This window comes from Branchiostoma floridae, chromosome 12, assembly GCF_000003815.2.
Source record: "Branchiostoma floridae strain S238N-H82 chromosome 12, Bfl_VNyyK, whole genome shotgun sequence".
NCBI classification, from domain to species: Eukaryota; Metazoa; Chordata; class Leptocardii; order Amphioxiformes; family Branchiostomatidae; genus Branchiostoma; species Branchiostoma floridae.
Genome location: NC_049990.1, coordinates 20,271,885 through 20,296,076, shown reverse-complemented (window position 1 = coordinate 20,296,076; position 24,192 = coordinate 20,271,885). Strand labels below are relative to the sequence as shown.

Below are 24,192 nucleotides of genomic sequence, written 5' to 3'. Positions count from 1 at the left end.
TTTTGCTCTCATGTCATTAGTCTGCATCATAGTTGTTTAATTAGTTTGGATGGAACTCAAAAAGACGAAAATTAAACGTTCATTTTTTCCTTTTCATCAAGATCCCCAAGGTCAACAACAAGTACCCTGTATAAGATATATGTACAATGTATACAATCAGGGGTGGGGGTGCAAAACCCTTTTTCCTTGTTGGATCGGTCCAGGAAAACAGTACCTAAAAAAAATCAGTAGACCGGACTTTGGACCGATTAAAAATGGACAGGTTATACCGGCAGGCGTTCCAGTGTTTGGGCGCTTACTGGTCCAAGAAGGCGACAAGAGCGAAGTAGAGGAGAGTTAATAGTCATTTTACCAAGTTTCTACAGTCAATCTTTGTGCAAGTTAATAGAGACAGTTAGTGTTGCTTACATGAAGATAGGATTTTAAAACGGCAGTGGTACTCAGTTAATGAACCAAACAGATTCCTTTGTAGCTATAGGAAATGGACCATTGTTTTTAGTATTTCCCATTCATTGATTGACATAGCCAATTAGGTCCAGGTTCGGGTCCTGAACATGATCAGTGATCTTCTGGACATGGACCGTACCTGGACCTGGATTTTTTGTACCGGTACCCGCCCCTATATACAACATATTTGTTATGTATCCATCGGATACCAAACGTCCAAACTTAAGATCACGGTATTATATAGGGAATATTTAAATCGCAAAGCGCAATTTGAAGAATACATACGTTAAGGTTTTCTTATGTAATTTGAAACGGAGTAATGAAAAACTGGTAGTGAGCCGGAGGTGTGGCAAACCCTGACTTTGGTACTGAAGTATGATCACACCGCGGTTAGGCGTCAGAACACGGGATCAATATTGTGCCGACATGCGGTGATATTGCACGTGTATACCGCGGGAAGAGGAACGGGTGATCGTGATGAAACTATCAGGACTCTAGTAACGAACAACACCGAGTCACTAGCCGTGTATCGTCCGCACAGCCATGTGAGATATAGCGGGGAAGTTGGGCCGTTTTACCGTACGGGGCATCACTACTACGCCCTATGGTTAGGACGTTCTATGAAGAAAAAGGTACTGGAAATTAGGTTGTTAACCACTAAAACACTTGTTAAAAACACTGGGATTTTCGCACTTTACTGGGAGTTCAAATGAAAGAGATATTTTCGGACGCACGAATAACATTAGGAAAACTCCACTATAAAAAAAACACACTTTACCGGGTGTTCAGATGAAAGAGATATTTGTGATTTTGAATCTTTTTTGACACACGAATAACACCAGGAAAGCTCCACTATAAAAATTACACTCAACCGGGTGTTCAAATGAAAGAGATATCTGTGATTTTTAATCTTTTTTGACACACGAATAACACTAGGAAAGCTCCACTATAAAATTACACTCAACGGGGTGTTCAAATGAAAGAGATATCGGTGATTTTTAATCTGTTTTGACACACGAATAACATTAGGAAAACTCAACTATAAAAATCACACTTTGTCACACAATTAACACTAGGAAAGCTACAAAATAATAAAACATATATATCTACTTATCCGAGTGTTGAAATGAAAGAGGTACCTGTGATTTTGAATCTTTTCAGACACACGAATGACAATAATATTAGGAAAACTCCACTGTAAAAATCATACTTTACCGAAAAACTCCACTATACACTATAACACCGAAACCCCTACGGCTAAACGTTAAGCTCAACAAAGCAGACCAAGTGAGAGCCTGACATTGTCCATTTATATAAAAGGTTTTCCCATCGTAAATGCGTATTGATCCTATATTACGCAACACTACCATTCACTTATTCGGCCGGGACACCGTCCAAAAATGCCCCACGGTTTCAAACAAATCGAACACGAACGCATCAAAACACCACAGTACACCAATGCATAATCCTACCTTAGTTGAAGTGGTCCCAAATCTTCTAAGCAACAGTGGAAGAACATATCCTCAGCTTTATATGAAGAAATATGACAGTACGGAGAGAAGGGCGGTGACTATACACCTGCTGTATCGGTACCGCATGACCAAAACCACGTCAGATAGAGCGCACCCACGTCACAACGCCCCCACCATGCAAATGTAATTCTCGCTGACATTGAGTCGTCATTTGGTAATACAGGGACACCGTTATTGTACAGGATATGGGAGTTAGGCCGGATGAGGGGGGACCGTGCGTAAAACCCTATACATCTAAATCATATTTACGTACATGCTGATTTTGATTATATGGATGACATCCTTTGGGAACTCCAAAACTGATGCGACCGTGCGCGTGAAAAAGGGAGGAATTTGCCTTCAGCATTTTAGAATATTAGTAGTCAAAAAGGTTGGACAAATGGCAAAACACACAGAGTGAGAAGTAGAGGCCAGTTAATTGTACAACGGATAACTGCACACTTCTGTCAGTTACACGGAATCCCAAAGCCCTAGCCCGGTAGTGATGCGGTCCAGTTGAATAACTTCGCTTTGTTGCACCATCTGGATAATTGAACAAATGTGCTAGCAAATGCTGGCGTGCAATTGAACGGTTTCTACTGTATACCAAACACTAGATTTTCATTTTCGTTCTTTTACATCTTCTTCGAAGTTGGAATTTACTTAAGCGTTCTCTGACATTAGTATCGTTTTCGGCAACTTAAATTTACGGCATATAAATGCCCATTTTACAGCTGGCTAGTTCAATCTACATCATGTTTCCAAACGCTTTTATTTCATTTTTGGAAGCGGCCGACAATTGATATGCGCGTGGATGTCATCCATATAATGAAATCAACATGGCCTTACGGAGATGTAACGAGGACCGTGTGACTATCAATCACACCAACATGTACTCGTGACCACCTCTGTACGTGTAGAACGCCCACCTGGCCATTGTCACCACATTTTGGTGGGCGCTTCAACTGTTTTTCATCATTGATACAAGAACGCAGAACCCAGTAAAGTGATGCATGTGCGTTTGTTGGTGAATAATGGTTGGATAGCAATGGCAATGGTAAAGAAGTTCTTATGTATTATAAATGTTCTGCAATGGTAGTAATTAGTTGTGTATAGTAATATAGTGATCAGTGTAAATAGCTAACAATGTTATTTATGATTTGTGAATTAATATGTAAAACCAAACAAAAACCCTCCTATAGATATGACCATATCCCTTAAGTGGTCAGTATGCCCTCTTCCATATCACCCCCACCCCACCCCACTGGTTGCCATGCTTCCTTGCCACTATCGTTACGCTGAAACAAAACCCTCGACAGCTTTAATTCTATACCCAAGCAGCAATCCAAAAATAAAAGTTCTAAATTTTTTGTCGTCTCCCCAGATGATACTATTGTGATGTTCTAGCACAGAATAAACGATCATAACAAGCTACAAACAGATGGATACAAGAATGGTACTGCGACAAGAGGACTGCACTATCATACAGCTTTTCATATGGATAGAAATGGGTCTACAAAAATGAAAGGGGGCGAGCGCTGAGATAGTACGTCCTTTGTTTTTAGCTACGACATTTTGGTTGATCCCCGACCTTTTTAGGCCATGTTGATTTGATTATACGGATGGCATTTACGCGCACATAAATTTTCGGACGTTTTTAACCGTGCATGCTGGAAAAAGCAGCTTCAACATGGGCAAACGTATATGCCGTAGATATATAATTAGTACCCACGCTCGCATCAGTTTGGGGGTTCCAATTTGACGTCATCCATATAATCAAATTAACGTCGCCTTATATGTGGGTGTTTAGCTCTGATTTCAAATCGGAACTAATTTGTCAACGAGTCAACGAGCCATGCATTCTCAGAACCCCCCCCCCCCCTAACCGTCATCATAATTTGATTAGCCAGGCTCTGCTATCCCATCACTGACTACGGAGATTTCTACTCTCTAATTGGGAAAGTAATGATGTATGACAACATGGGGAGGGGCACTCCGATATTTAACAAGGTCGACAGGGTCGTGGAGCCAGATTGCTTTTAAATGTATAGTTCCTCATGGCTAAGAATTGCGTCCAAATTTACAGAATTTTACTAAATTTTACAAATTAAACGAAAAACAATAGCCAAAAGACCTCACCCGTTCATTACAAGTGTTTAAAAGAAAAATTAATAGAAAATGGTCAGAGTATTATTACTCTGTGACGGAGGGTAACCTCCGACGACAGAGTATTGTTTTTGACCGATGTGATGAGTGTTCGTATCTGTATCTCTATGTTCCCTTTGCCGAATTCGTATGTAGTTTGGCATGTCCTATGCACGCAGTTGCCCGATGATGCACGTTGTTGCTTTTTTCGCGGTAGCTGTTTTTACAATCGATGTAATAATTTCAGAAATCACCCCTACGTTATCCGGTATATTGTACAGGTCTGCTTTATTTTATTTTAATTTTTTGTTTCTTTTGTTTATATTGATTGTTTTGGCTGTTCAGCACGCACAGGGCCGCCCAACTAGCCTGTAGCTAGGCTACAACGTAGTCGCTGCGTTTCAAGTACTAGTGTTCATTTGCATGATTTGACGTCATTGTTGGCATTTAGTTCTCCATGGAGACCATGTAACATTAGAATGTTGGGGTAATTACTAGTATAATCGGGATTGACAAAGATCGTGACCGTGCAAATCTTTTCCAGCCAAAGTCATGCTAAGTCACGACTCTTTCCTTACTTCATTAGTGTAGCCAGGATTAAGTACCATCTATTTCCTCTTTGGACATACTCTACTCTCTACTCTTGTAGGCTACGTACTGTGTATATTACTACGGTCACAATTGTGCCAGTGCCCCTACAGGATGTAGCCCCGGCCGTGATTTTAAGCCGCAAATTTGTCCCGGTGGACTGCCGGGTACCGCGAAGGTACCTCTCGGTGTTCTCACGATTAGGCCACGGAGTCTGTTTATTGCCGGGCCCCGGGTTGATTATAACTTCGGGTTAAAAAAAATCCGGGGGCCCAGCCGTGCCAAATAATAGGCTTATAGCCACAGGGTGTCGCGAGGGGCCACGTAGGGACGCGCCCGATTATGCAAAAATAGCTCGTAAACTAACCGGCGGGGCCCCCTTTCCCAATTGTGACAGTATCATGTATGCCAAAACATTTTTCGATCGTAGGACAAAAGAAACTCTCTCAAATTAAGAATTACTTCTGAACTATCTTCTTCATTTCTTCACATTCGTTCCCAGTCTTACATGACAATATTTATTTACCATCTATTCTAATACACTGAAGGAGGTCACATTGTTAGCTACCCCATTTATCTCTAGGGGGACTACGCAGATCCAGTATATTACTATATACTAGTAATGCGTGTAGCCGCGGCGACTGTTGGTCTATTTATCGCTATGCTCCCGACCAACGAGCGTTAGTAGTGTAAGCGATAATAGGCCAACAGTCGTCTCTGCGGCTATAATGCGTGTAATCCAATGGGAAGTGGAGGAAAAAACGTCATTATTTCAAGCCGAAAACATCAAACCACAGAAACTTACCCTGGAATGCTTACCTGTTCCGACAACTGTCATCAAACCCATTTCCAAGAAATTCTATACGGCTAGTCTGCAAATAGACCCCCCCCCCCCAGTCCTTGGATTGGTCCTGTAGACTCTAAACATCATGCTGGCGAGGATCAACCACTAGTATCTCATGGGGGTGTACATATGTGGACAACCCCAATATGGTCATTTTTTATTGCTGGTGCAAGTACAGTCTACTTATAAACTGCCCAGATTTCACATAAAGTCATCAATCTGCTTGGAAACTATTAATACTGGTCATTGGCCATATTTGTAGCGACAACAGGTGTCATCTGGATTGCCAACTTCGGCACACCTACTTTTTATGTATCATCGACGTGTACAGATCTCAGCACTATATATATTTAGAATCACGATACTTCAACGACCGCAGATAAGGATTATATACCACAAGTCAAACCACAAACGGACTCACAAGAGGAACCACTATTGATACACTACGCTGTGCAAACCGTGGCTACATTTCGTCCCAACACCAAAAGGTGTGAACCGAGGTCCTGCATAGCGAGGCAAAAAGGTCCCGTTGTTTGTATACCAAGACGACCTCTGTGTATAGAGCTGTTTGGACATACTACTTGTTAAACAGTTTCACGAGAATCAAACGTGCTGTATTCTATGAGTATTGGGTGTTCCCAGTTTTAGCCTGGGTGCAAGCCTCTCTCGGTCGCTTCCGTATCCCGTATAGCCAAAGAGCGACCGAGAAAGCAGAGTAAAGCTATAAAGACTACAAAGACTGGCACCCGGGTTAACCCAGTGTACAGAGATAAAACGTAACACGAACCGTCGCTTCACTAAAACGGACTTTGAAATGGCCGGGCACAGATATTAATTGAAAGACAGCTAGTATAATGAAAACAACACACACGTTTACACACACAAAGCCAAACTCACCTCATTGATGAGACAATGCTAACAGCTACGTACGAACAAGTGGGCACAGAGTACAACGGGTCACAATGACTTCCGGTCAGGAGCCTGTTTTAAAGACAAATCACGACCTTTGACTGTTGTTTGTGTAAGCAAAAAAAGGCTCCGATCGGGCTGTACCACTGTGACAATCGGAGAGGGGGTGGGTGATTGTTTGTCAAGGGTGTTAAGTTGGTAGTGGGTCAATAATGGGAAGTAAACAGGTGTCAAATGGCCACGCGTGATCCATCGCAAACTTAGAAAAAGCTTTCCATTCTTTGTGGCTGAAGTTGTCAAACACACTGTCATTGGTCAAATAAACCACCCATGAAATATTTAAATGCTTTACAAAACATTGACGAGAAAAGAAATACGTACTAGAGAGAAAGAGAGTAAGATAGAGGGAAAATAGAGAGAAAGTAAGCAAAAGAAAGAATTATAGAATATAGAAAGATAAAAAGACAGAAAGAAAGAAAGACAACGTGGCCTAACAAAGAAAGAAAGAAACAAAGAAAAAGGAGGAAGACAGAAACAAAGAAAGAAAGAAAGAAGGAAGGGAGGAAGGAAGGAAGGAAGGAAGGAAAGAATGAAAGGACGAAGGAAGGGAGGAATGAAAGAAGGAAGGAGGCAAAGAAGAGAGGAAGGAAGGAAGTATTGTACTGTTGCACTTCTAGTAAATTCTAATAAATCAAATCAAATCGAAGGAATGAAAGAAAGAGATCGAACCAAAGCCAGGATTTTGACTACAGTTTGCCACAACGCCACCATGCGGACAAACATTCAAACAGTCAATACAAACAATGACAAGGAGATGTCATCCTTGAAACCTTGGCCTGCGGGCATGTCACTCCTCATGTCAAAGCAGAATGTTTACGATGTGCAAGGGGGAGAGTCAAGCGTGTTGAATCTGTTTCATTCCTAACCTTTGTCATTCCCTACACCAGTGACATCATATCAAAATCATGGGATCTCTGGAAAAACTATGGACTAAGAAAAAGCAGAATGAAAACACAAACTATTGCCAGTGGATCTGCTAAGAATGTCCTTGCTTGAATCGAGGGCAAGGTCTCGCCTCCTTTGCCGTCTTTCACGAGCGAGCGCTGTTGGTTATTGTTTGAGGGAGCGCTGATTCGCGATTTTCAACATATGGGGCAGTGTCTGCGCCCAATAGCGTAAGATTAAGAAACATATCAGAAGAATTTGGCACTTATGTTGTAATCGCCAATCAGCTAGCTGATTTTTACATATTACCTTCGAGGTCATACAAGATATGTAACAAGATAGCGACCCGTACACCACCACCCGTATTACATATCCTTCTTTGAAGACGACATATTGGACTTACCTGAATCACTTGAAGTTCACCGGCTGCTTGTCTGGGTTCACAAACAGATTTATGCCTTCACTAGAAGGTATCCAAAAGCGTATTTGGACGTCTTCCGGTAGCTTTCTACTCAAAGACAAGGCGTGCACGTTTATGAATCATTCTATCAAGTGACTCGACCAGTCGTACAATGCAAATGCCCGAAGGACAAGCCAGTGTGTTTGAATCATATTATGACTGTTTTCGTGACCAAGGTCACCCCCTCCCCATAATCTAACTTTTCAAGAATGGGAACATGTAGTTGTACTTGATGAAATATCTTCTGTTTAAAATTGTTTTAGATTGAAAGCACATTAGATGTTGGCTTTGTTTAAGTCGTTAGAATTCTTATCCTAAATCACGTTTGACAGTATAACGAAGGTCATTTCTGAGTTGTCACATGAAAATATTTTGATCATGATCGACAAAAAGAACGTCTAGAATTTTCAGATAAAGCCACAACTTTTTAACTTCAAGTAAAACTTTATCCGTGTGGTAGCCTATATCCGTTGTTTTAAAAACATTGCAGTTTGAAAACAACGTCCGTAGATTTGATATCCCTATGTAGAGTACTTGATATTCTTTTCTTTTTACAAACAACGGATATAGGTTACCCCGCAAATAAAGATGAACTAGCATTAACGTCTTGTGGTTAAACTCGTATTGGAGTGATCGAAAATTTAAAGTGTACAAACCAAGAAGATCAATCGCATCTTCCTTTGACCAAACTAAAAGCATGGCTGCTTCCCAGTCATAAGTCAGTGATTTATTTTTTGTCACCATAAAATCGAGAATCATAAACCATAATCTTTTACCTGTATGTAACAATAACAGGTGGTTCCAAATCTCGTGTAGAGCGAGATTTCAAAACCCGAGACTTCCAATCCAAAATGGCTGCCGCCACGGTACGTAAACATTGTTGACATGTCACATTTTTCTTGTTTTCCCGCCGTTCCAATGAAAACATACAGTCCTGGTATATCATGCTGACTAAAACAGTTAGCTCTGAATGTTGCCTTTATTCTTATAGCTCAACTAGCTCAAATTAGACCGTATTATATTATTTATGTCCTAATTTGTTTGGGGGGGGGGGGGCGTTGGTACTTCTACGTGGACCTATCACGCTAGGAAACGCCCCTTATTGGCAACATGTTGTTATTCTTGTTGGAGCAAAATTTGCATGCTTTTGCAGATATGTATCACGGTCTATATCTTCAACTAAAAACTGCTAAAACCAGACATTAATTCACAATCACGAAGTATAAAATCTAACCCACTATGATTGTCTGAATATGACACTGTTTTTGATGTGATTTTAAATTGTTGGCAAATCGTTTGACTCAGGAACGAGAAAAGGCGGAGAAAAAGCGGCTTCAAGCCTTCCTGGGAGAAATCCTCCGAGTTGGAGCTATCAAGGTGGGTCATAAATGATCATGATTCATGAACACCTGTTGTTGTTCCTTATAATCACCTGTTAATACCAGCACAACCACCTGTTATACTCCTATCGTTATATAACGTGGAAGGCCGCATAACAGTGTTAAACCTCTATCTAGCCACTTGTTACAACTTTTTATACCACATGTTATCCCTTTTCAAACCACCTGTTATCAAATAACTCTTTGTAACCACCTGTTATACCTCTATATAACCACCTGTTATACCTTTATATAATCTTATATCCCCATTTATCCCCATTAACGACATTCTATACTGCTTTATAACTAAATGTTATACCTGTACATAACCACAGACTGTTATATCTGTATATAGCCACCTGTTATACATAACCTCTATATAACCACCTGTTATACCTCTACATAGCCATATTACTAGACTGGGAATATCAAGTGTTATTGTCATTGGATGCAGATACATGTATACTGAGGCCTTTGTCAAATGTAGTGGTTTTATAAAGTGTGTAGGACCTTACAGTTTTTTTCCATTGTGTCCATGCAGGGATTTCAGTACTTCACTCTGTACCTCAGGGGGAGGGAAGAACTGCTGTGTAGTATCATCAATGAACTCAAGGTCAGTTTATACTTAATCTTTATTTTCATTCGTTCTGATCTTCTTTGGCTTTGTATTATATTCTTTCTATCGTATTCTATGACAGTAGTATTTTTTTCTGCAATTTCAATTTACGGCATGTATGTGCTCATTTTACAGCAGCGTGTACGATATACAGTATGATCGAGAATTTTTTTCTTTTTGGAAACAGCCGAAAATTCATGCATGCACAGATGTCATCCATAAAATTTAAGCAACATGGCTTTAGTGATATTGTCCCCCATGGATGTTGTATACTGGTTTACTGTACTCTAAAAGAAGAAATGTTCACAGTGGTTTTATGTTCTTGGTGGCCGCTGCGAACTCAAAACCACCGCAAACATTCTTCCATTTACAATATGTGATAACAGCATACAGCAAACTGAAAATCACAGCAAACACGAAATTAAATCCCTGCAAAATTAAATGTTTTTACAGTGTTTAATTTCCCACATGTTACAGCCTGAAGCAGGAGTGCCCCTGAGTACCCACATCTGCACAGAGAAGTCCTCAGACCTGCCTCTCAACAAGTCAGAAAAACAAGGGTTATTCACTATCACTCCTCTAGATGGTGGTCTCTGTCCTGTATTTGTCAGTCTGTCCCCAGTGTATATAGTGTATCCCTTATACTTTGTGGCCTCAATGCTAGTGCTCTCTGAGTAATCACCCAGTACATAAAAAAGCCAAACAACACTATAATACTGGACACGTCTATATGCAGAAAGAAAAGCCCTAAATACATGCACTAACACTATGATGCATGCTCCATGAAACATAGAAGTATTAGGAAACATTCTAAATGCATGCATGCCATCTCACTGACAACACATACTGACACAGCAGGAGTATTTTATATGTTTGCCAAATAGACGAAAGACAAAGATTTCTTCGTAATAAAACAAAATGTATGACTTATGACTGCACTTTTCCATAGGAGTTCACTTATGCTGTCCATTGGAACACAACAAAGGTCAGGAAAGCATTATGTTCCCATCTTGTTCAAGAAATTTAATCTTCAAGTGAATTGTAGGACAGGCCGTATAGAAGCGCGATTAAATCAGGCTAACACTAACAATATTACATTACCACAGTGACTGGACTTTCTCTTAATTAAGGAAAAAGAATAGTGCATGTGACATCAAGTGCTTACATCATAAGGCCTAACTTAAGATATATGTCTTATATCTGTCCTCTTTTATTCCCCCAGGTTGAGTGGCCTGGCACATATGAACATTGGGCTGCCTCCTGCCTCACCAAGTGACAAAGAGATAACTCCAGTGGTAAGTTTACTGAACATGTAACATTCACAAGCTCTCATGCAGTGCAGCTGCACCTCCTGGCAGGATTAGACCAAACTGCAGGTCATGAGGCAGTTGCCTAACAGGTGCACACTACAAGTGGCTAAACTGTGTTCCAACACATCAAAAAGCTTCCTAAATTTCCATGTCTTGCTCATTGTCAGGTTTTAATGACCACTCATTACCTTCATCAAGAAGGTTATGTTTTTTGGTAGTATTTGTATGTTTGTAAAATTCGTATGTTTATTTGTATGTGGGTCTGTATATATACAATGTATGTGTAACGTGATGTTATTTAGCAAAATAATTCAAGAAGACATGGATGGATTATCATACAATTTCAAATGTGGTTAGGTCTTGTTCTATAATTAGTTTTTGAGCCCCCTGGCAGCATTTTGGTTACTGCAGCAGAACTTCTGGCTTTGATATCTCCTGTTCTTGGCAAGCTATGGTCATCATACTTTGTGGGTGGAAGATAGCACTTGTGCAAGTTTGGGCCCTTTAGCTCATTCCGTGGAACTGCAGGGGCAGTTTGATTGAAGGCTTTGAAACAGCATAAGTGTTAAAGGTATGAATGAATTTTTTTAGGACATGTTACATATTAGACATGGAATGTGAAAAAAATGCTTTGTGTTTCCACCAGGCCCCAGACCAGACCCTGTTCCTGATAGCTGGTTACGCCAGGTACAACTGTCCGTACGTGTGGATCCGGTCCCACCACCACCGCCTGGTCAACCTCACGCACGCCTCGTCAGCTGACAAGGACAACCCTCTCAAACTCAACGCAACCAACAACTGGGGCAGAGAAGGTCACACTCAGTCTGGTTTATATTCTATTAGCCATTATCATATTTGCTGTAACACACTGTACCCGTATGACTTTACTACTTACACTACTACCTACTTTATTTTGACATCTGTGTCTAAAGGTTTTTCCGTCAATTTAAGTGTACAATTTCTGTTAATTTAAATGATCAGTGGATTCCATATCACCCCAGGTACTGACCTGAATCTAGGTAGGATTGCCAATTTGGGCCAGAATTTGTTATCTTCGAACAAAAATGGAAACAGCAGCGAATTATGGACATTGGCACATTCAACATTTAGTGTTGAAATGATTCTATAGAAGCCCGTGTGATAACAGTAGAAACCTTCGTGATGACCCGAATTATCACATCATCATGGCCCAGGTATGACATAAACAAAAATATATCATCCTTTGACTCGAGACAAAAGGGGTATACAATTTAGGTGCAATTGTTTAATAAACTTTAATAAAGACAGGCAATGATGAATGATATGGTGAAGAAAAATACTATGTTTTCTGCATGATGACAACAATTCTCCAACCAATCTGTCACACAGAAGTCCACCTCTGGGACATCCTTGCTGAGCTAGTCCATCTCTGCACGGTGCCAGCACCACGGAACCCTTTTGCGGTGGACTTGGTGTACTTCCAGCAGCTCCCTCTTGCAGATCAGGTGACAAGTACAGGGGCCATGGTCTGGCTTCTGCAGCAGATCCTAAAACACTCTGGGAACAAGGAGTACACTGGGAAGGGTAAGTGAGGTGACAGTTTAGACAAGGAATGTTGACTGTTTGTCCTTATCATTTCGGTGTCATGCAGAGGTTTCTCTTGTGTACTGCAATTGCACCACCTGGCAGGATGTGACAGAATTGCAACCTTGAAGGAAGGGCAAGTGAGGTGACATTTTAGTGAAGGAAAGTCCATTCCAAGATGTTCTTTGCAATTTTGATGTCATGCAGAGGTTGCTCTTGTACATATAGCACCACCTAGCAGGATTTGACTGAATTGCAGCCTCCACTTATCCAAAATGCACATATACATGTATATACTACAGGCTACATTGCAGTATTTACTATGCATATTCTTAACAATGGAATCATGGGAGAAAGAGGCTGTCAAAATCACCTACCTGACTTTTAGAACACGAAAAACTCATATTGGCATGGTTGTCCGGCCTCTGAAGAGTTATTTGATGACAAAAAACGGAAAAAAATTACGGCGGAATTATATTATACGCCATCAAAACATAGGTGGTGACCTTTTCACCCCATTTCAATGTCTGTAAACAACACCAAAACACCTAACTTCTAAGGCCTACTGCAACCACAAATATCGCTAAAAATCTGTTTTTTCAACACAATATAGAAGCTACAACCCTAACCTATGATATGCACCTCCAGAATCCAAACATATCCCAAGAAAAACATTTCTACAGCCACTTTAGCCAAGGCTACCTAAGAATTCTGAATAGGCTGAAACTGGGTCATCTGTGCAAGTCCGGAAATACTGAAATTTGCCCTACATGTGTTTAAGTGGTTAATGGTGATGATGATAAGTGGTTAAATTGTCTGTCCACAGTGTTTGAGGACCTCCATGATGTCACGAAGTTACACTTCCAGAGCCTTCAGCAGTGGGCACGGGAGAAGATGCCACAACAACAACAACAACAACATCAGACAGCACAACAACAACAACAACAACAACAACAGAGAGCACCAGGTGCAGGGTACAGGCCAGGTGTACAGAGAGGACCAACTGCTGTGTATGGGTACTAGGGAGGAAGGGGTAAAAGTCTGCTTAAAAATTCCAGTTTCAGTTTGTATGTTATAAAATATCTTTTGGATCTTGTTCAGCTTTATTTAAATGTATTATGAAATAAGGATTACTGAACTTTACATGGCCAACCCTGGTAGTCAATATACATGCCGTAGACGAAGACGACTTTTTGTGTACTCATCACAGATGTGTTACCTCTTTCATGCTAATCTAAATATAGATGTAAAGGGGGTGCTTAAGTAATGTACATGTATGAAGGACATGAATAACGTATTAGTTCAGTTTTTCCTGTTAAAAAGTTCCTACAGGTATGAATTTACCTGCGCAAAATGGTGTAAAAATTCTTGAATCAAATAAATTTACTATGATCCTAGTTTATATAGTACGCTGGCATTTAGATGGAATTTCCTTTTTTTCTAATGTCCAATCTATGTTAGAAACTTTATTCTCATCTTAAAAATCTCATATTATACTTTAAAGGAAAAGCAAAGGAGCTGATAAGCATGTATTACCATAAGTACTTTATGGCATCTTAGAAAGTTGTCAGTATACATACAGATGTGTAGAGTTGGTGATGTTATATAGGCAAGCAATTTACGATATGGATATGATACATCAGACAAATAAAGACATCACAATTTTGTCCAATCCAATGTTTATATGAAGTTATCTAATAGTAGTATATACATATTCTTTTTAAGTAGAACAGGTGAGGCTGATACACACCACCATAACTATTTTAACATAAACTATAGGAATGGCATTACAGGTATACCGGGTATACGTATGCATTACTTAACAATTATGGCAAACTGCATCAGAAATACATAGCTTTAACAGTGAGGTGCAAAATGTGTTGCCTCGGAAGTGAAGGAAATTTGACACTTGATTTGCACATCCCAGCTCCATTATGGCACATAATAATGGAAATACAGTTGTTTTTTTCCTAATATTTGCACTAAAATACAAACATAGCCCATATCCAATTGTACCCTTTGTATGTAAAAACATAAAATATAGTACTCAGTATAGCCAGTTTCCCTCCAACATGCAATTGTAGGTACGAAATGCAAACACAACCATTAGAACCATATTTCATTTTATCCATTTAACTATGGAAGGTTTTTAAAGGATTTTGCTGCCTGTATCTGTGCGTGTGTGCCATATCATTTTGTTGCTGATCTCCACGATTATTAAATCTTTGAGAGATCTGCATCTTGTAGCCCTTTTCTTCATCTTCATTCCCCCAAGTCATCCAGTAAGGATTGCACCTGAAATTGGCATATTAGAGAAGTGTAAAAAAATAGCTTAAACTATCTTCTATATTTATCAATATTGGATTGCCATGGTATGCTAATTCATGTTAACTTCTTTCAAACGTTTTTAAAGTATGACCTTCAGTAAAATATGATGTTTACCTTTGCTAACAAAACTAAAAAGAAAGCAAACTCCATGCTGCAAACTAAGTCAAACTAAAGAAAATGTATATAAAAAAACTACTACTAATATGTACTATGGAAAAGTTCTTTAAAACTTTGCTTACCAAGTCTTCAGTTGAAAGCTGCTTTTGAAGCATACCTGAAAGTAAAAAGGATCTTTTTAACAATTTCAAAGCTTCAAAGTACAAGACTATCATTGTACATGTTAAGTTTTCAAGGGCATAGCCCATGAATACAAAGATCCACACCAAGAGGCAGATTTATAGCTAGACACAAATGATGAGAGCAGCAAATGTAATATAGAATTTAGAAACTTACTTTCCACCATGAGTTTTGGGTCCTTTCCCCCTCCATGTGCCAACATCTCTCTCCTGTACCTTTCACCCATAGTGCTGTACAACACAAGTCACAATATTAGATATGTATAAGGGGTATCATTTTTAAACTTCACTTCTACATTTCACAGACTCAAATAAAATGTATAACAGGCAAAGTATGCCTGCCAAAACTAGCATCAACCTAAATATCATGTGGTTACTAGCATCAACCTAAATATCATGTGGTTATAAACATTTGATTTAATGGTTGAATTTTCCAACAGATTCTAACATGGATGAAATGCTACTTTTCTCAATGACGTATATCAGTATCATGTAGTGTAGATTATAAGTAACTGTCTAATGGCCATACATTACTGTATAGTTAAAACTGACCAAGAAGGCTCAGGACTAGTAAAACCTGGTCTATGTGGACAGGTGGTTACTATAGACAGGATTCTGAATGCTTGTGTCACTAGGGAATTCGAAAACGACGATCCTTAGAACCACCAAAAAGTGGTCACATCATTAGCCAGGTTGTTCTTATTTAGAGGTGGTCATATCATTCCATGAAATTAAATATGCACCTTTTGTTGCAACACAAACAGCATGCTGTGGCTAGTACCAAGCAAGTAATCATCAGTTTGCAGTACAACCATTTGTACAGCATTTTGCACCCTCCCACCGCAAAGGTAACCCAATATACTTGTGTCAAAAGTCTATTCCAGCGACCGACAACACCCTGCTCCAACACTTACCCACTGAAAGGGTCGTCCTTGAAGCACTGATGCCAGAGTCTGGAGGCCACAGCCCTGGACATGATGTAGGAGTAGTACTTGGCACCATAACCCACAAGGTGGTTGAACCTCAGCTGCCAGGCCTGATACAAGATCACACAGGGTACAGATGAAAGTGACAGTGATCTTAAACCAATTTAGCTCAATGAAGACCTTTCCTCGTTATGACAAGAACGACAGATGCTACATATTTACAGGTTTATTGTACCAGGGAAGCTTCTCCTAGCTCTTTTTGAAGGCACAATGAACTAGTGGAGCAAAGCCAAATGTCCCGTCTTGAGGACTGAAATCCTTTCTGGTAGTGTGCATAACTGGTGAGTGACACAGCTAGAGCCAAACTCATGGCTTCTAGTTCTAGAGACAGGGTCGCTACCAAGCAGGCAACACTAGTACTGTTGGGGGATAACATGGTAGAAGGTGAAGTGCACTTCACTGTTGATTGCGACATGTATGCCATGCATGATAGAAATATTCTATTTAGTTACATAGAAAGTAGATTCCCTCATTTTAGACACATGAGTAGCACTGACAAGATTATATTCCTCATGCGTTTTGACAAACCGACCATAGCTAAAACCCATACAGTCCTACATTTTCACCATTACCAAGAAGCGAGAAGATAAGATTTGTGATACTTTTATATGTATAAATTATTATAAAAAAAAAAATGTTTAGACTTGTTGTGACCTGTACTTAGCTCGGTTGGGCAAAACTGTACAATAAAGGTCTTCTCTTTCTTCTTTTATAAAACTGAGGAATACAGACTACTACCAAACAGCCTTACATCCTTAAAATGTGCTTGTCAAGTAACTGAATAAATCAACAAATACATACTGTCCCTTGAACATGTGGCAGCCCATAGTACTTGTTTTGCAACTCAGCAAAAATTTCCGTAGTGCTCTGTATAGCAGGGGAAAAATATAAAAAGCACATATTAATCAACATGTTCTGCTAAATAATCTAGGCATTGTGCAAACCAGGAATATAGCATTTATTCTATAATACATGTATCAATCTTTATTGAGTATATCTGAATGGAACTTCAAAATGAAAGAATTTGTTGAAAAAAAATATGCATTCTACTATCATTCAAAAACACCTACCTTCCCCAGAGGATGTTTCCCATGATACACCTGGTCCACTATGGCATACAGAACCTGCTGCTGCAGTTCCTGAGGGGAGGGAAAGGGGGCAGGGTTGAGTTGTGTGTAACAAAAATTAGGATTGCAAAGAAGAAAAAAGTAATTGTAGCCAACTAGCCTTAAAGGCAATCCTTCTCAAGAGAATAACGACAAATATGCTGAACTGCAGGCAAGACATCCTTAACCCTTAAACTGCCAAACCTGGACATATCCGGCACATATATAATGAATGAATGAATGAAGACCTTTATTGTACAATTTTGCCCAACCGAGCTAAGTACAGGTCACAACAAGTCAGGATATATACATATAAAGGTGTCACAAATCTAGTCTAACACAAAAGTTCGGCTTCTTCTCGCTTCTTGGTAATAGTGAAAATGTAGGACTGTATGGGTTTCGCTATTGTCGGTTTGTCAAAACACATGAGAAATATAAACTTGTCAGTGCTACTCATGTGTCTAAAATGAGGGAATCTACTTTCTATATAACTAAATAGAGTATTTCTATCATTCGCATTACATATCGCAATCGACAGTGAAGTGCACTTCATCTTCTACATGTCCTGTGTGCCGCAAACTTTTATCTATTGTACTTTCAGGAGTGTCTATGATATAACGTATTAGGTACAATGACTTACAGAAGCCTGGAACAACTTCTTGGACTCACACAGCTTCCTTAGCATGTCTTCAGGTAGTGTCTGAGAAGATTAGACAAAGTCATCTGTCAGTAGTTAACTTTGGGTTGGCAAGTCCCTTACTTACAAATTCCTTTGTGGTTTTACCAATTGCAAGCCTAAACACAGTCATGTTTGCAACTGTGTTCTTCAAAAAGTGACACCTAGCTGCAGTGCAAAATAGAACCAGTCATTCAGTATTACCCTGAGGAAGGTGACAATAGTCACTGAAAACTAGGGTAAAAACATTTGTTTGTATGCCAAGAACTTTGCTATCCACGACAAAAAACACCATAAAATTCTCACAACAGGTTACTGTAAATGCAGAAATGTTCGCAGTGGTTTTATGTTCGCGGTTTTTGTGGTGGCCACTTCAACGCAAATTCGAAACCACCGCGAACATTTTTCAATGGCAGTTAGAGACTACAGTACATGGTACTACCGCGAACTTAAAACCACCGTGAAAAGTCCCTTTTCCTGCTACCGCGAAATCAAATCCCTGCAAACTTAAATGCATTTACAGTATCCATATCTTCTTGTAAAAATTTACAGCTTTGCAAGAAACAAAGTAATGAGGAATCTCACCTCATCTGTTTGATAATGCCTGGCAAATTGTGACAACACCTGTACAAAAAGACACAAGGTCACAGTTACCTAGTTGTAATCAACCAAACTTTCCAACAAGAGATCAACTTTATGAAAATATAAACATTAGCTTTTAAATATCAATATGTTAAGAGGAGATTGTATATGTTAAGAAGAGATTCTGTTACCCTGTAGTCTGAGGCAAAGTACTCCATCAGAACTGAGGGGACCTCTGCAAAGTCTGTGGAACATCTGGTGCCTACAAAAAAAGAGAGTGAATAACTACTATAACATGTATTACCAGCTCTGGAAAGACCAAGAAATACTGTAATTCCTGATTTTTTCAATGTACTTTCATGTTCACGTTTTTTACGGTGATGACTAACGTGAAGTTATCATTACTGATAACAAATAATATGCTAGCAAGAGACTTTTTTAAATGCACACCTGCCACCACAGTGAACATTTGGTTCCGAGAACAAATTTAATTTTTTCAGCTCATGCAAGTTTGGTACCGAGAAGACAAAGTGAATTACAGTAGTCATGCCTTCAAGTACAAGAGCTATCAATGCAAATTTGACGTGTCCAAAATTGATTTTTATGGACAAACAATAGAAAAAAAAGTGACTTACCTGTGACATGTTGATACCTTGTTCTTGCAAGCATAGCTGCACAACAAAAACATCATTAGCAGAAATAAACAAAACTAATTAAACATTCCGAACATATAGTCTACAGAAATGAAACCAAGAAAAAGGAAATGAAAAGAAATTTTCTTCCACTCACAATGCATGGCATGTCCCATTTCATGGAAGAGATTTTCCATCATCTGAAAACAGGTGACAAGAAAGTGTTAAAGGGGCATTCCACTCCACACGGGAGTGTTATTTTCCGATAGATATCAATTTTAGGAAGTAATATATGCATACTACTTCACATTATACGATCAAGTACCCAGTTGCTCCACGTGCCTCAAAAGCATTCAGTCTTCTACTAAACTCCCAGAGTACCCTCTAATTGAATTAATCCTATGGCTGAATACAATGCAAAACTTTTAGGTACGGTTACAAAACTAATTTCAGGTTCGCTTAGAAATCTCGTCTTGTTCTTGTATTCTTTGCTATCTTATGAGCAATTTGCTTTCTCGGTGTGCTCAGCGAACCTTATTCATTCCGAAAATATGCACGATAAGCAAAGTGTCTATGCGTATAGGGAATGCATGGGTTTATTGAGTGTCATATTGTTTTACAAAACACACATTGCGCAATTCATCCCAAGGTGAATTCGGCTGATTATGTATTCATTGACACATTATCAATTGTAAAACAAGACTCCCTTCTGGAGTGGAATGCCCCTTTAAACGCATATTTAGTAGTTAAACTGAAATATGTTTGAGACTAGGTAAGACAAATCAAATCATACGAAAAACAAAAGAATAATCAAAAGAACTCCCTTACCCCTGGTGTCAGCAGTGTTGGTTTGGTCATTGTAGGAGGTCTGAGAAAAGGACAACATGATGTCAAAACCAAACAGAAAAGCAGAGGTTTTGTGTAGCACAAAACAGGCCACATGAAATTCCTCCTCCAAAATGTGTACAAAAGCAACATCGCATACTACTAGGGCATCTGATACTTACGGATAGTGAAGCATGAGCACCACTACTGGAATCTGAAGATTAAGAACAAAAATACAATTCACTGTACAGGCACATTTCAGTCAAATATACATGAATATTTTAGATGATGATGCAAAACAAATTCATAGATTGGGATGACTAGCTTACTGCTATTTTTTTGTAATCAGTTTCACTTAAATCAGTTGAAGGAGTTTGCAGGAAAAGAGATTGTTGTAGAGGTATCTTGAAACTATAGAACAAGCTTTAGTCCCACCAATGAGAAAGAAATGTAAATCTTATGTATGGTTGGTAGACCTGAATAAAGAAAACAAATGAAACCTACCTGGTAGTCCCCATTATCTAGCTGTCGTCCTCCCCTGATGGTGAAATGACAGTCCTATGAGATACAATGGAACACAAGCATGTAAAGGGGGGTTGAAATAATACGACAAATGAATACAAACAACATATCACATTGAATTTCCGAAAAATTGTTTACTTGATAAATCAAATACATGTAATTCAATTCTTTAATTTCAAGTTAACTTTTTACAATAATTAACAATTATTATCAATAATGTTGTACTTACATGCTGGGGCTTTCCTGGCCTTTGAAAGAAGTCACAGTAGATATATCCCAAGATGCCTTCTGTTTCATGTATCACAGCCTGGGAAATATAATATTCATATATATCGACACATATTATGTATCAATACATGTAGCATACACATTCTGATTTTTGAGGAAAAATGTAGCAAAACCTGCAAGTAAAGAAACTTAAAGTTCAGTGTTGTTGTGGATGCAAAAACTTAATCTAGCTTTGTCAAATACAAATAAGACTACAGAAACTGAAGAGTTTAAGGTTTCAATAGGAACTGACCAGTTTCTTGACCTCCGAGTCCCAGATTTCTCCATTGTGGGTCTCCTGGGGTTGTAGGGAGATCCTGTAGAGTTGACTAAAGAGGCAGTTCAGACCCTCCATGCAGGCCCCCAGGGAAAAGTAAGGGGCATACTCAGTAGGATCTATCTTGAACCTGAATTAGAAAAAAACAATTCATTATGATTAATATCCATTCCCTATCAAAGGAAACATTAACCACCACAGATCTACATGCGCAGCAACTGAAGACCCTGAAAATGTGTTCCTACAACACATTCACAAATCTTCATATGACATATTATGAGTTATGAGCTACGTACTGTGAAGTTTACAAACGTGCTGACTAGCTCTAGGCCAGTCTGCTCTATCAAAATTGCAGAACTTGCTTTTAATCCTTGAAAATCAGACTTTAAAGCTTCTTTCTTGTAGTTTGCAAAAAATTTCCCAACATTTGAATGAATCAATTTAAAATGTGCCAAATGAGCCAAACATGCTTCCAATTCCCTAAGTATCCCATCACACCACTAAGTCTTCCATCTTACCTGCTGCCACTCTTATATTCACATATCTGTGGACACCAACAGTTCAAGACAAACTTACACATCATCTGTTTACAACACCTGTGTTTTCACGGGGTAACAACGATGAGAAAAATCATGCTTCCATGCAATGATTCAAGGATTCTATTGTACACTTCCACCTTAAATGCTGCAACTCTAATATACATGTAACTGGATGCACACCAATGAGCCAAACCATGCCTCCAATTACTGTAAATGCAGAATTGTTCGTGGTAGTTTTATGTTCACGCTTTTTGCAGTGGCCACTTCACCGCGAATATTTAAATATCCCTATATTATGTAGCTACGGTCTACGGCGCTACCGCCAACTTAAAACCCCGGGAAAACTCAATTTTCCTGCTATTGCAAAATTGAATCCCCGCAAACTTAAATGCATTTACAGTATCTATAATAGATAGTAATTATAGTAAAACAGACCTATCTGCCTTGATGAAGGCACTGTAGTAGGGTGGGTCCCAGGGGTACAGGTTAGGGTTACTGGGGTTGTGTTTAGCCTTGTACTCCCTCATCAGGCTAGTATTTTACTATAATAGACAGTAATTAGTAAAACAGACCTATCTGCCTTGATGAAGGCACTGTAGTAGGGTGGGTCCCAGGGGTACAGGTTAGGGTTACTGGGGCTGTGTTTAGCCTTGTACTCCCTCATCAGGCTAGTATTTTACTACAATAGACAGTAATAGTAAAACAGACCTATCTGCCTTGATTAAGGCACTGTAGTAGGGTGGGTCCCAGGGGTACAGGTTAGGGTTACTGGGGCTGTGTTTAGCCTTGTACTCCCTCATCAGGCTAGTATTTTACTACAATAGACAGTAATAGTAAAACAGACCTATCTGCCTTGATGAAGGCACTGTAGTAGGGAGGGTCCCAGGGGTACAGGTTGGGGTTACTGGGGCTGTGTTTAGCCTTGTACTCCCTCATCAGGCTAGTATTTTACTATAATAGACAGTAATAGTAAAACAGACCTATCTGCCTTGATGAAGGCACTGTAGTAGGGTGGGTCCCAGGGGTACAGGTTGGGGTTACTGGGGCTGTGTTTAGCCTTGTACTGCCTCATCAGGCTGAACTCCTCCATGGTCCTGTGGATCAGACCTTCTCCTGTAGCCTTCAGAAAACTCATGACTGTTTCTGGGAAATGTGGAGAAGAACGAGGTTAACTCGTTAGCTGATAGTATTCTATGGATGTCATCTTTTATCAAATCACAGAATTGTACATGCAGCCAGAGTGTCACTAGCCTGTCTAAAGTGTGCTCCTGGTAGCTGGCTCGACAGTTGCCGCCCACAAGAGAAGAGGTCATCAAGCCCAGCCAGCAAGAGATTGTGTAAAATTTTTAAGATAGGCTTGAGCGACACATTCATTAAACTTTTAAGTACTAGGTTTTTCCCACACAATATGGTGTTCAGGGTAGGTTCCATAGCGCTACTGTAGGGCCGCACAGATGTACAAGGACAGATGATACTACAACATGAAGCTATAGTTTGTCTGCCTTCATACTCTTAACCATAAGTGCTGAGTGCTAATCAGAGAAGCAGTACCAGTATGCTTGAATTTTCAAGTCAACAGTAAAATTGTTGCCAGCGGCAAAGATGAGAAGAACTGATGACATCAACAGCGAACAATGCAGCATTGCAGAAATCACCATCTCTAAAACAGCTAAAAAGGATTTTCAGGACTTAGTTGTGAATTTAACAGTTTGATCCTATAGCTCTTTCTCTACCTGGATCTCTAGCCATGGTCCCTTTGAGAGTCCTATGAGCGAAGGTAGGATACCCGACGAGCTGTGCCAGCTTGTTCCTGGCTGTGAGGAGAGTCTCTAACACTCTCTCCTGCTGAGGGTTGGGGTGAAGGTACAGCTTATAGGCTGCTTCACGGATCTGTCATACAGAAGAACAGAAACAGAACTTTCTTTTTTTTCTCAAATAATTTCAACAGGTTGGTACAACTTTAGCCTGTTTACATCTTGCTTATAGCATTCCGTCCAACATCTGCTGGCTCCCTAGTGGCCAGTTACAGCCCGGACAGCAGAGTTGGTGTAGACAGACTACCAGTAAGTACAATTAACACCCTCCGATTTAATTTGGGAATTCCATTATTATTTGGGAGTGACCTCCCAGATCTCAGCAACTGTACACCCAGATGGGCTGATATCGTAAGCTGTAAGTATAAAAGATGTAAGAAATACGTAGCAACCAATAACGACCCCCTAGGGATTAATCTAAATTGGCATAACTGTACATAATTATGCATAATTATGGATAACTTTTGAGGGTTATGCATAATTATGCATAAGTTTCCAATGGTTATGCATAATTATGCATAAGGTTCCAAGAATTATGCATAATCATCAGAACCCTTATGCATAACCCTTTTAACAAGCATACTTATGCGTAAACCTTGGAACCTTATCGATTATTATGCATAAT

The 24,192-nt window shown here is 39.5% G+C and overlaps 3 protein-coding genes across 7 annotated transcripts in view; 1 reads left to right on the top strand and 2 right to left on the bottom strand.

Moving 5' to 3' along the window:
- The window catches only part of LOC118427315 (high-affinity choline transporter 1-like), a 28,315-nt gene extending 20,391 nt beyond the window's left edge, over positions 1–7,924 (bottom strand). For 2 of the 4 annotated variants that reach the window (XM_035837049.1, XM_035837044.1), the window contains exon 1: positions 6,433–6,555. The gene's annotated coding sequence lies outside the window, so the exon portion shown is untranslated. Of the gene's footprint in view, positions 1–1,919; positions 2,040–6,432; positions 6,556–7,792 lie in introns of those variants that run through there. The other 2 variants (XM_035837046.1, XM_035837047.1) reach the window with 2 other exon arrangements.
- A 776-nt stretch (positions 7,925–8,700) lies between these two features.
- On the top strand, positions 8,701–14,111 carry LOC118427171. The gene is made up of 10 exons (XM_035836809.1): positions 8,701–8,715; positions 9,155–9,226; positions 9,770–9,841; positions 10,322–10,389; positions 10,794–10,829; positions 11,067–11,139; positions 11,801–11,966; positions 12,523–12,717; positions 13,544–13,636; positions 13,667–14,111. Exons 1-10 carry the CDS (start codon positions 8,701–8,703, stop codon positions 13,738–13,740), a joined length of 864 nt encoding a protein of 287 aa, XP_035692702.1. The 3' UTR covers positions 13,741–14,111.
- Positions 14,112–14,150: 39 nt separating this feature from the next.
- LOC118427438 (mitochondrial intermediate peptidase-like) overlaps positions 14,151–24,192 on the bottom strand; it is a 16,454-nt gene continuing 6,412 nt past the window's right edge. Inside the window, exons 4-22 of one of the 2 annotated variants that reach the window (XM_035837236.1) lie at positions 23,487–23,643; positions 22,821–22,896; positions 22,598–22,684; positions 21,191–21,344; positions 20,900–20,977; positions 20,653–20,706; positions 20,331–20,362; positions 20,152–20,191; positions 19,481–19,523; positions 19,327–19,362; positions 18,883–18,953; positions 18,695–18,733; positions 18,074–18,133; positions 17,398–17,466; positions 17,129–17,194; positions 16,256–16,377; positions 15,499–15,572; positions 15,285–15,319; positions 14,151–15,012 (exon numbers count right to left, since the gene is read on the bottom strand). In XM_035837236.1, the coding sequence (XP_035693129.1) occupies positions 14,980–15,012; positions 15,285–15,319; positions 15,499–15,572; positions 16,256–16,377; positions 17,129–17,194; positions 17,398–17,466; positions 18,074–18,133; positions 18,695–18,733; positions 18,883–18,953; positions 19,327–19,362; positions 19,481–19,523; positions 20,152–20,191; positions 20,331–20,362; positions 20,653–20,706; positions 20,900–20,977; positions 21,191–21,344; positions 22,598–22,684; positions 22,821–22,896; positions 23,487–23,643 (1,326 nt within the window). In that variant the 3' untranslated portion in view covers positions 14,151–14,979. Of the gene's footprint in view, positions 15,013–15,284; positions 15,320–15,498; positions 15,573–16,255; positions 16,378–17,128; positions 17,195–17,397; positions 17,467–18,073; positions 18,134–18,694; positions 18,734–18,882; positions 18,954–19,326; positions 19,363–19,480; positions 19,524–20,151; positions 20,192–20,330; positions 20,363–20,652; positions 20,707–20,899; positions 20,978–21,190; positions 21,345–22,597; positions 22,685–22,733; positions 22,897–23,486; positions 23,644–24,192 lie in introns of both variants that reach the window. The other variant, XM_035837237.1, reaches the window with a different exon arrangement.

Bases quoted from the DNA above. Each gene is read 5' to 3' on its own strand.
- LOC118427171 (XM_035836809.1), top strand. The intron at 10,830-11,066 runs GTCAGGAAAGCA...TTATTCCCCCAG, and splicing joins TCCATTGGAACACAACAAAG to GTTGAGTGGCCTGGCACATA. The intron at 12,718-13,543 runs GTAAGTGAGGTG...GTCTGTCCACAG, and splicing joins CAAGGAGTACACTGGGAAGG to TGTTTGAGGACCTCCATGAT.